At 39.6% G+C, this 12413-nt stretch overlaps 1 protein-coding gene across 9 annotated transcripts in view; it reads left to right on the forward strand.

The window, feature by feature from the left end:
- The window catches only part of GRIA3 (glutamate ionotropic receptor AMPA type subunit 3), a 271951-nt gene that overhangs the window by 184027 nt on the left and 75511 nt on the right, over positions 1-12413 (forward strand). For all 9 annotated transcript variants that reach the window (XR_011536230.1, XR_011536229.1, XM_070606087.1 and 6 more), the window contains exons 7-10: positions 1644-1811; positions 6575-6679; positions 7611-7718; positions 8887-9093. Coding sequence is in view for 7 of the 9 variants with exons in the window: in XM_070606087.1 (XP_070462188.1) it covers positions 1644-1811; positions 6575-6679; positions 7611-7718; positions 8887-9093 (588 nt within the window). In the remaining 2 variants the exon portion in view is untranslated. The remainder of the gene's footprint in view (positions 1-1643; positions 1812-6574; positions 6680-7610; positions 7719-8886; positions 9094-12413) is intronic.

Below are 12413 nucleotides of genomic sequence, written 5' to 3' on the forward strand. Positions count from 1 at the left end.
GAGTAGTTTGTGCCTGCTCAGAGGCTCTAGAGGTTGTACAAAATAGAAGGAAGACAATCTCAGGCAGGGATTATTTATTGATAACGCATGGCATGTGTAATGCAAAGTTCCCAGAATTTGCTGAGAAGAACCGTTCAGGCTTATAAATAAAACCCTTCAAATAACTTAAAAAAACGGAATATCAAAATAGATGGTTACAACGTTCAGATTACTTTTTCTTAGTACTAGTCATTACGGAAACTTGCTCTATATCAATCGGACAAAAAGCCCACTTTAAAAAATGATGTTCAATATTTTTGATTAGGAAATAAAGTTGTCTAGAGATTAAAATCCTGATGCTTAATTTACCCTATATTTTACGAACGTTTCCTTTTGGGCCTTTTTTTTTTTTTAACCTGCTCACACATTGGTAAGTAGAAGCTGGAAAAGTAAAAAATTAAATAGCTCTTTTGGCATGGCTTGGAAAGGACTACATTAAGATTGCTGACAATCTATGAAGTCAGCTGGAAAAAAATCAGCACTATGTTGGCTTTACGTAGTACTAGGAGGGGCAGACACAAAGATTTTTTTTTTTTCATCAAAGAACATACGCCCCCTGTTGCAGCCATACTTGATGATTTGCTCCTGAAAGAAAAGTAACATGAGAACAGTCAGAAAAATAAATTGGTAGTCGTAAAGATGACAATGTATTCACTCCCAATTGTATTTGGACATACTATATAGAGAGAAAACTCCCCATAACACGTTTTGCTTCATTTTTAAAAATCAACAGAATTCTATATTCTACTAGTATTTGTCACCTCTGCAAAACAGGGGCCAGCTTATTTTAATCGCACATTGTTGACTCATTTAATGAAAAGGTGTCCACCATGTCAAATTGCAGATAATCCAAACCCTTGTATTGAGTGACTAGCCTCGTCCCTAGCAGAGCACACAATATATCCAAGGAATAGAATGTAAGTGTTCTTGCCTGAAAGAGGTAGCATCATGAAGCATTGCCTGTGAATTGTCAAAGTTATCAGATTTAAAACTCAATAACAATTGTAATTTTCTACAATCCAAAACTAGCCTTGGTTTTTGCTCCCCCCCAGGAAACAAAAACTGATTTATTGCTGGCCAGAGGTCCTAGTTCTCCAGAAATGTGGTCCAGACAGAAATGATTAATGTTTCCCTCCAAATTAATTTCAAGCTGTCTAACTTAGCTATTTCCATTTTCCCCTAAGTAAATACCAGATCTGAATTTTCTATTACAAGCAGCAATAACCCAGTCTTGCTTTAGGATATGCTGTTTCCACTCCAATCTACATATGCTATCCTTTAACTTCACACGGATTTCTTTCTCTCTAAAGGACCTGGCCTTTTAGTAGTCACTCACTCAATATGATACACAGTATTGAGAGCAAGAGAGAGATTCCCTGGAGCCATTTGATCTTAATAATCTTAACATGTGCACACATGCGGTAGGAGGCATTATTCTAGAATGAATCAAAGGCAGGTTTGCCCAGAGAGATCTCTAGATTCAAATAATTAAGAGGGTGACTTCATAGAGCAAGAGGAAGAGATGAATGAAAATCATAAGGAACAAGGCAAGTTTTGAGGGTGTCATTTGTCATGATATCTTGTTTTCCATACATCCATTTTAGTACACATCTGCATTAACGCACGACGCAATACTGGTCATAGCAGAAGCTTTCCGCTATCTGAGGAGACAGCGAGTGGATGTGTCCCGGAGAGGCAGTGCTGGAGACTGCTTAGCAAATCCTGCTGTGCCCTGGAGTCAAGGAATTGATATCGAGAGAGCTCTGAAAATGGTAAAGACCACAATGGATTATTGAGATGGGGGGACCTTAAAAAGACACAAAAAAATGAGACCTCAGGGGCCTGCCTGGTGGAGTAGTGGTTAAGTTTCACGTGCTCTACTTCAGCAGCCCAGGGTTCACAGGTTCAGATTCCGGGCATGGACCTATACACCACTCATCAAGCCATGCTATGGCAGTGACCCACATACAGAAAAATAGAGGAAAATTGGCACAGATGTTAGCTCAAGGACAATCTTCCTCAAGCAGAAAGAGGAAGATTGGCAACAGATGTTAGCTCAGGGCCAATCTTCCTCACCCCCCCCCCAAAAAAAAACAGACCTCAATCTTGAGAGAAGATATACTAAAAATAATAGGATCAGAGTCTATAGAATGTCAGAGTGTGCAGAAAGAAGAGCATGGATATTTATTCATCAAAATCTAGAAATCTAAAACTAGAGGGTTCTTCCTTGAAGCTTGAAAAGTGGTAAATTTAGGGCAAATGAATATTTAGTTCTGTGCTACACTGTGGGTAGTAAATCAAACTCAGTACCCTTAAAAGTCATGGATTGAACATGTAAATGGCTTCAAAAAATTCAAACTTTCCAGAAGTGTGATATTACTTAGGGGGACTGGAATATTCTATAGGAACCTCCTAACTTCAAGGTAGACATTACAAAGGACAAAGGTGTACTCTGCCTCATCATACAAATTGTTAGCCTGGATGACTGTGGAGCTGAGCCAATGTGATAATATTTCTGTTGTCAAAAAGAACCTTTATACTGTTCTACATGGTGAAATGCAGGAACATGATACATTTCTAGGCCTACTTAAGAGGCTTTTCCCCAATGCCCCAAAGAAAAAGCCTAAAGAAAAGTACAAGGAATCAATGGATAGACAGTCAAATAGGTCACTTGTTTTTAGTATTTACTGGGTAGGAGATCATTTAAGGCTTCAAGCAGTGTCCTTTGAACAGATTCCATTATTTACACTAGGAGCAGCATCGCCCATTCATTGCAGCTTTCCAAGCTAAAGCTCTTTCCTGAATATTTTGCTTTATGCTACATGTGCCTGCATGCATTAAAATGAGCCTTCAAGAGTACAAGACTCTCTTATTTCTACTTATTTAATTATCCTGATGTTTGGGACATCCAAATAAACAAAGAGATGGGCAATGATAAGATAATTCTGTGCACAACCCAGCAACGAAGAATTTGTAATGGCCTCATAACGTACATCATTTTGTGTAGTTGGCGCTCTTACTGCTGCCTTAAATTTGCCAAGTTGGAAGCATTCAATCAAAAGGGGTTAGTAGCCCCTGTGTCTCTCTCTAAGAAAGAGATATGACTCATTCTCCCATCATGCAGATTTTTATGTCATTATGTCAGTTCCCTAACAAATGCCCTAAGTGTAGTTTTATGGAGGTAGCACTGCACAATTTTGAAGAGCAGTTAATTAAATTCAACCTTCATAGCAGTTACAAGATTTGTATTGTCAGGTGAAACATAATGATGAGTGAAAAATAAAACTCCCTCAGAGTGAATCAAAAGGAGTTTTCATCAACAAAACCTCAAGGGGCAAGTGCCAGCATCTCCAATTGACTCCCCATTCATACACAAATAACTATGTTCCCCGAATAAAAAACTGCCTACTAGAGTTAAGGACAAGAAATCAATTTGGGTAGAAAAAAAATAGATTGATCATATTATTGCACAAATAGTTTCTGCATGTCTAACTCAACTGATAAAGCTCAAGCTATAAGCCAGGTAAGTAACCTTTCTCCCCAGGCCATAATGATCAAACACTCAACCAAAAAGATGCTTTACCTCTTTCTGTTGGCCAACCTCTTCTTATAACTCCAGAGAGACTGGAAAGCATCATCAACCTTTTCCAAAACTAGATGGTACCTTGTGATAAATGCTCAATAAAACTCCACTATTCAGAGGGACTGCAAGGGAGGATGGTCCAAAGTACTAAACATTTTACCAGATTAAATGAAATCTCATTCTATTTGAGTTAATTAAAAGTAAGAATGCATGATGTAAAAGTATCCCTCATTGTGACCAGCACATAATTGTTGCTCAACAAATCATTCTTTTCCTTCAGAGAAATCTGGCGAACAAAATGATTGCCTGATAGAAGCTGCTAAGAGGCATGTTTTAATGAATAAATAAGCACACCATTCACTCAGTAAATATTTATTGAGCACTAACAACTATGTATCAGGCTCCAAGCTAGTATGCAAACTTGACATAAGATGAGCGGAGCTCACATTTAAATTGTTAATATGTAAACAAATTCTTTTAAAGATCTTAAAGCCACTTGGAAATTGGGTAATCATTCTCACATTGTACAGGTAGTACAAAGATCAGCCTCAGCCTGGTCTACTGAAATATATGACAATTTTAAGTCATTGAAATTTTTCCACTTGTTCAGTAAACATTTAGTGAGTACCTTCTCTATCCCAGGCTCTGTATTAGTTGCTGAGTACACAGAAAAAGAATGTCTCTCATCTTGAGATGCTCCCAATCTAGTAGGGGAGACGGAAATACATAGTTGATTAAAATGTTATGGTTAAGTTCTACACAGGGTGCTATGGGAACCCGGAAAAGAAGCACCTAATATAGACTGGGGTGGGGAGCGGGGAGGATTAAAGAAGGGATTCCAGGAGGGATGGTGGAAAACTGTCACTGACATTCAATACCAGACCACATCTGTAAAAATAGACTTCTCTCTGCGTGGTAGTCCAATTCTACTTCTGCTCAACGAAAGTTCTAATCATAGGGTCTGGAATCTCTTGGACGTACCTAGACTGTTGTCTAGTTTGTAGGTCATGTTCAGGTAGACTGAGTCTTTAGAAGTATACAACTCTCAATGAGTCTTGAAACCCTTGCTGTTTTCGGTAATGAAGAATTTCCTTGCCAAGAATGAATGAATAAGTTCCTATGCCAGTGTCTCTGTCCTGCCTATCTCCTCTCCTAGAATTCAATGCTTAAAATAGAGTGTAAAGAACATTTTATGCACCACAGTATGCACCAGACCCATCCTACTGGATAAACAAGTTCTATCTCAACAAAGGACCTTTTCTTTAACTAGAAGTGTGACATCACCTCTGCAAGCCTAAGCTGGTAGTAGTGCTTAGGTTTGTTGGGTCAGTACAACAATTATTTTGTCTTCAGGAAGTCACATTGGAGCATTTCCCCTTCAAAAGGAATTTCAGAGTCTCCTACTGGTGGTGGTCAAGCCCACTCCCCTTTTAAAAGATGCTCCTTAATATTTACCATCAATTTTCCCTTCTGCAGCACAAGCCCATTACCACTTCTGACTTGCTTAATAGCTTTTCACTTTCTATAAGTGATGAAAAAGTATTCCGTCCTTTCATCTTAGGAAAATGAGACAGATTCTTTTTCTTTGAAGTAAATTCCTTGACCTTTACTCACCAGATAAGTAATTCAAGTGAATAACAATAATGACATATTTATAGGGGGTCTTTCATGCAGTGTCCCTGAACTGTAAAGTAGGTAATGAAATATCTCCACTCAGCAGAGATGGCCTCTTTTAGTTCATAATACTGGGCCTAGACCCAGGAAAAATTGTGGCATATATGAATCTGCATTTGGAATCCCAAATAGGTGTCCAGGCCATTCACTACCCCTAGCTTTCTTATCTAGTACTCCATAGTCCTGATTCCTTAGACTTAAGAAAGTTCATCTGTCTATGGATTAGCGCCCCCTGGCCTAGCTCTCTGCTACCTCTGTAGCTGGGTATGTGTTAAATAAGGAGAAACTCATCCCTGTTACTGTGATAGCTAGCAAATGTGAAACATCCCTCTCAAGAAACAGAACTAAATTCATTTTGATTAATAATTATAATTATTAATATAGCTAGCTGTATTGCAATACTTACTATGTGTCAGACACTGTTCTAAGAAATACATAGGTATAAGTCATTTAATCCTCCCAACAACTCTGAGGGATAGGTACCACTAAGATTTCCCATTTTACAAATTAGGACACCGAGATACAAAAGCGTTAAGGAGCATCATCAGGTCATACAGTCAGTAGGTGATGAAGCTAGGATATGAATCTAGGAGCTCCAGAGTCCATGTTATTGAAACCAGCTTATGTTCAGATATTGGGAAGACTAAAATAAGACATAGCCACAGCCTCCAAGGAATTCATGGCTTAAAAGAATGCATTACTTGGGGCTGGCCCCGTGGCCGAGTGGTTAAGTTCGCACGCTCCGCTGCAGGCGGCCCAGTGTTTCGTTGGTTCGAATCCTGGGCGCGGACATGGCACTGCTCATCAAACCACGCTGAGGCAGCGTCCCACATGCCACAACTAGGAGGACCCACAACGAAGAATATACAACTATGTACTGGGGGGCTTTGGGGAGAAAAAGGAAAAAAATAAAAAATCTTTAAAAAAAAAAAAAGAATGCATTACTCTAGTTAAAAATATACTTCAGGCTACTCCCTTAAGAAGAGACTAATGGTGGAAATTTCAGGCGCTTGAAAAAGTGGTGGTAGAGCCCTCACTGTATCATATAGGTAACTGCCTATCCCACCCACTCAAAGCTTCATAACTAAAAGGCATACCTAGAAAATACTGGGGAGGAAATGAAAATCTGTATAGACTTGATCTGGTGAATATAAAGCTCAATGACTCAAGATAAAAGTTCTCCAAGATTCCAAAAACTGTCAACAGACTTCATCGCAGACAGCTGAAAGGGAATAATGTGGTATTATTTTGAAATTTTACATTTTCCCTTTCTACCAGGTGCAAGTACAAGGAATGACTGGAAACATCCAATTTGACACTTATGGACGTAGGACAAATTATACAATCGATGTGTATGAAATGAAAGTCACTGGCTCTCGAAAAGTAAGTAACCAAAACAGATATCCAAAGAAAAACTCTCTCAGAAAGTGAGAGCCTTCAGATGCAAGAAAACAGGTGTTAGGAAACACAAAATGCAGATTCCCACACATCATTTTTGCCTTTCCATTCAGTGAATAGTGTAGATATGCTGCAGAGTAGTTTTGTAATCAGTGTTCCATCTACACATTTTAAAGGAGTATTTCCCTCTGAGGCTCGTCCTATAAAAGTGGTAGACTCAAGAATTATTAACAGCTCCCTACAATAAAGGGAAGGAATCACAAATTTTACAGCATGTTGTTATTTAAACAGAAGCTATCAAGGTACATACGGTTTTAGCAAAAGAATTGGAAAGTAGATATCTCTCCACTTTGCCAATTCACCCACCAAAAGGACTCTGGACAAACTACCTTTCGCTACAGCTCAATTTTATAATGACCACCTTTCTTCTATCATAGTAATAGTTGAGTTAGGCATGAATTCAACTATTGAGTTAGGGGATTTAGTAGCCATTTTATAAAATCTCAAAATGTAAATTATCTTGTTCATTTCTACAGGTTACTCATTGGTTTCCCACCCCCACATCCCAGCTTTCCTATAGTTCAAAGCAAAGTATTTTTCTGCTATATGAGTTTAAAGAAAAAAAAGACTGATTATGCTACAGTGGGATAAGTTATTTTACAAAATATCAATTAAAAGTGAGATGGGGATGGGAACCCTCAGGATGAAGGAACAAGCATATCTGTGTGTGTGTGTGTGTGTGTGTGTGTGTGTGTTGGAGTCCTGGTCAAGGTGGCAAGACAGAGGGAGAGAGGAGGTCAATCCTTGTAAAACTCAAGCGACTAAAAAAAGTTTCATTCCACAATAACGCTTGAATCTTATGCAGCACTTCTTGAGTGAAAAATAGGCAACCAGGTCAAATGTCTCCTCTTTCTAGGCTGGCTACTGGAATGAGTATGAAAGGTTTGTGCCTTTCTCAGATCAGCAAATCAGCAATGACAGTGCATCCTCAGAGAACCGGACCATAGTAGTGACTACCATTCTGGTAAGTATGGAGAGAAGGTAGGTGGGCTTTCTGTACAGCAAGGCTTCTGTCTTCTGAAAAGCATTATTCAGCCAGTAGGAAAGACCTCAAATTCAAGCAGTGAAAACTTCCAACAGGTCAGCTTTGGAATCTCTCAGAGTATCTTGCATGATGATGAACAGAATATCATCTAAAAAAAAGAGAAAAAATAGGAATTCAGAAGAGTTTCAGATGTCATTCTCTTTACTCCCTCCCCCCAACTATGGGACTGATACTTTGAAATCCAATTCTCCATTGTGGGGGAAACACTGTTGTGTGGAGGAGAGAGTAGATTAGGGTTCTAATATGAGGTCTACTACTAACCTGTGTTTAACTGTGAAAGACACAACTTCTCTGAGCCTCAGGTTGTGTTTTTTTTTAATTTATGGAATGGGTATAATAATAATCTCCTGCCTATGTCATAGACCATTTCAAGGCAATATTCACCATGTAAAGCTTTTCTGAAAAATTCAAAGCCCTGTTGAAATTTGGGGTAGTATTCTCATTTTCTTTTAAAATGTTTTTCTAAAAGCTGGTATGTTTTTACTGAATGAAGTACAAACCCAGATTAAAAATGAGTATTCCACTAGGTTTGAAACTGATTAATTGAATGAAGATTCAGCTGAAGTTTACCTTTCATTTAAATATACATAGCAAATGCTCACTTCATCCTAAGTACTGTACTAGGCCCTGATATAATGATGAATAAGCCATAGCCCCTAACCTCACAAAGACCACAGTGCTTCCTTGGGCTTCCCTGGGCTGGCTGTGGTTCCTACATAGTAAATCTGGAGAAATCAAAGGCAGTTCACCTTCATGTAACTAAGAGAACTACCTCTGCCCAATTTGACTAAATCAAAGACTTTACAGATAAAAACTTGTCCTTCTTTCAAACTCTCAGAAAGAATTTAAATCCTTCTCTATTTCTTTAAATCATCAGTTAAGGACTCCAAAGAATGTGTAGGCCAATGAATAGTTGATTGAGGCTCTTCTGCTTATCACGCAAAAATTTTTAAAGGCTCTTTTCACACACCAAACCTCAATAGCCACAGGGTGGGCGGGGGCGGGGGGGGGAATTTCATTACTATGTTTATCATCACTTAGAAAGATGTATAGGAGTAATCATTTGCTCTTCCTTCTGGTCCCAAAGGAATCACCATACGTAATGTATAAGAAGAACCATGAGCAACTGGAAGGAAATGAGCGATATGAAGGCTATTGTGTAGACTTAGCCTATGAAATAGCCAAACACGTAAGGATCAAATACAAATTGTCCATTGTCGGCGACGGGAAATATGGTGCAAGGGATCCAGAGACTAAAATATGGAACGGCATGGTTGGGGAACTTGTCTATGGGGTAAGATTTTTTTCAACTCTATTTTCATCTATTTCTATGCCTTTCAATTAACAAAGAATTCAGAGGATTTAATTTCCAAGTGCAATACTCATCCAATTGTATAGTTTTCCTATGGTCTATAAGAAAAACGCTTTCTTCTACAGTTGAATTCTGTAAAGGTAACTTGTCAATAGCATTCTCTGAGCAACAGAATTATTCTCCTAAAAGAAAAGTAGAATCAGGGAACTGTATTTGGCAATATTAAGTACAGCCTGCCCTCTATTGAAAATCTGTTCCTTCTGTGTTCACTCTCTCAGGTAGCAGAATCACCGCCCACCTCATTGCCTAAGCAACCCAGTTATCTTTCCTAATTGCTCCCCTCATATCTCGTCAGTCACCATGTCCTATCAATTCTACTCTTATGTCTCAAATCCAGACACACTCTTCATTCCCACCATCATCATCATAGTTATGGATCTTATCATCTGTCAGTCATTTAACTGGTTCCCCTGCCTCTGCTCTTACTCTGGCAAATCAGATCTCCAAATTATTCTAATTTCCTACTTTAAAAATCAGGATAAAATTCAAATTCCTTAGCATGGCAAATAAGGCACTTCATAATCTGGCATCTGCCTATCTCTCTAGCTTCATCTTGTTCTCTTTCCCCTTCACCCTCAATGTCCCAGCTATAGCAAGGTGTGTGCTGTTACCTGAAGGTGCCTAGCTCTCACTTAAGGCATGCCTGGAAGTGCCTTTGCCTCTCTTCAACCAGCTAACACCAGTTACCAGTCCTCCAGAACTCAGAGCTATCATCTCTTTCAGAAAGCCTTCCTTAATCCCATTTATCCACCTGCAGTCTGGTTAGGTGCCCCCGCTTTTTGCTTCCTTATGGTACTTTTTGCTTTCTTATAGTACTTTTGAAACTGTATTATAATTATCTATTTACAAGGTCAGCTGCCCCAACTAGGCTATAAACTCCTTGAGGATAGAAGCCATATCTGATTCATTTCAGTATCCCAGAGCCTGACACATAATAGAAGTTCAATAAATACTTGCTGAATGAATGAATGAACAGAATGACTCTGTCGATGGCTTGCCCATGGGCCAAGTACAAAGGAATTATACTGATAATCAGGCCTTTTAAAAGGAGGTACAGCAGTATCTTCAGAGCTCCTCAGCGGCTTAACTCTAAAAGGTTTTAGCCTCTGATTAGGAATATCAGATCTTGGGCCACCCAGTGAGGCATATGAAGACAAGCAGAACTGTGCGTAAGAACTGCCCATTGGGTGGTTAGTCACTAGAGAATCAACCCAAGTGCAAGTAGTGGCGGCAAAGGTTTAGTTCTAACAGACAAGGATTACTTGCAATGACCAGTCCCTGTCTAGGCAACAGGTTAGGGGAAGATAGAGGAATCTAGGAGGTGGATATACTGAGAAGAAGCTGGCAAAAAGCAAACATCCAAGTTATCTGTTGGACTGAGGTTCAGGATAAGGATTTTAGTGCTTGAGATGGGAGTCAGCAAGATTAAGGTATAGCTCTCCAATCGTAAGATAGTACTGGGGTTGCTAAATAAGTTTGCAGAACAGGTCCTCAGGAACAAGCACAAAGGCAGAAGCTCATTTCTAAAAATAAGGCCACGGAAAGGGAATTAAGGCTTAAAATGAGACTGGACCTCAAGTATCAAAACTAGGGCACCATCCTCCAGTCAGAGAAGCAGCAAGGCAATTTGAACCTCAGCCCCCAGCTATGGGGCTGGAGCCAATTATCTCCTGTCTTGGGTCAAGGTTGGTCCTGGGAACTGGGGCAGGGCTGAGTTGCAGATGAGATTCAAGTGAACCCAGTTATAAGAAAGAGAAGAATTTCTAACATCAGAGAGAGGGGGCTAAGCAAGAGTCAGAGCATCTGTTGTGCTTTCTGAGGACCCTAAGAAGCTCTGAACCATCTTGACACAACTCTAACCTCTCACTTTATGAGCTAGTGATCAAGTCGTCTTCTGTTTCCTGTCCCTCATCTCCCCAACACTCAGGCTCCAAGAGGTCCTCACTCGTTCACAGCTCTCCCCTGTTCTTAGCACATTACCTGGTATATAGTAGATACTCACTTTTTGTTCTAATGAATGAATGCCTGGTACACAGTAATGCCCAGCCCAGAATTTAATATTCATTAAATTGAGTTCATGGTAGGAGGTAATCTTATAATATTTTTATTATTATTATAAGCTGCTATTTGCTGCATATTTCCGAGTTGGCAGACACTGTGCTAAGTGTTTTACAGGCATTATGTAACATAATCCTTATAACATACCTCCACGGGAGATGCCATTATTAATATCATTCTATAGGTGAGAAAATTAAAGCCTAGAGAAATGAAGTCTCATGGCAAGACCAAACAGCTTGTAGTGACACAATGATTTGAATCCAGGTCTCTGACTATGAAGTCCGTGTTCTTTAACCATTGCCCTATAATGCTCAACAGCCAAAGTGTTGTTTCAGACCCATCCCATCTGAAAAGATAGTTTAAATTTATTGCAAAGGCCCTTGTTGCCTTAACCATATTGGGGAGAAGAGTGCTTGATCACAGAGGCATGGCAAGGAATTTAGGGTATCAGTTTCTAGTCGGCCAGAGTAACTGACATGAGCTCTGCCAGCCTGTTGTCACGCAATAGCCAGAGCTCTCTAGTGTCTCAAAAGAAAACCTGTCACACTGTAAATAGCTCAGTGCCCTCCTGGCATTGAGCAGGATATTAGACACAGTGATGTGGAGCAAGGCAGGTTTCCTAACACTGTTCAGACAAAGACTCGCTTTCTCACTGGGTTTTGGTTTCTTCTCTGGCATGTCCTCTGTACAGCACTCAATTTCCACATTCTCTTCCTCTTTTCAATTTGTGTATGCGTGAACGAGGGAACTTGAGAACTACAGAGTCTCTTATTTGTTTAGCAATTTAGAAGCCATCTCTCTACTGCTGAATAGGTAAAAATTCTCCAGGAGGAGACTTCCCATCTCTTCCCTCCAGTTCTTTCTACTAAAGACAAAAGCAATACCCAGGGAAGGCTCTTACAGAAGTGTCCTCCCTCCCTCCTCTGACCCAGAACAAGTTTCTGATGCTTCCTGGGGTTATAACACAAGTTGATTCCAGGAAGCTGAGAGCAAACCAACCCATTTGAGTGGACTGCGAAATCCCACCCTCCTCTAAAACGTGTGGCTATGAAAAATGGACATTCTTATACTTGGAGTGACAGCTCTCTGTTAGGGCAGATGATCTCATAAGCTAAATGTGTCTTCATCTTTACTTAGAAGTTTTAATCTTTCATTATTGGGAAGTTTTCAACTTCTCTATCATT

The sequence above is a fragment of the Equus przewalskii genome, chromosome X (genome assembly GCF_037783145.1).
Source record: "Equus przewalskii isolate Varuska chromosome X, EquPr2, whole genome shotgun sequence".
Taxonomy (NCBI): domain Eukaryota; kingdom Metazoa; phylum Chordata; class Mammalia; order Perissodactyla; family Equidae; genus Equus; species Equus przewalskii.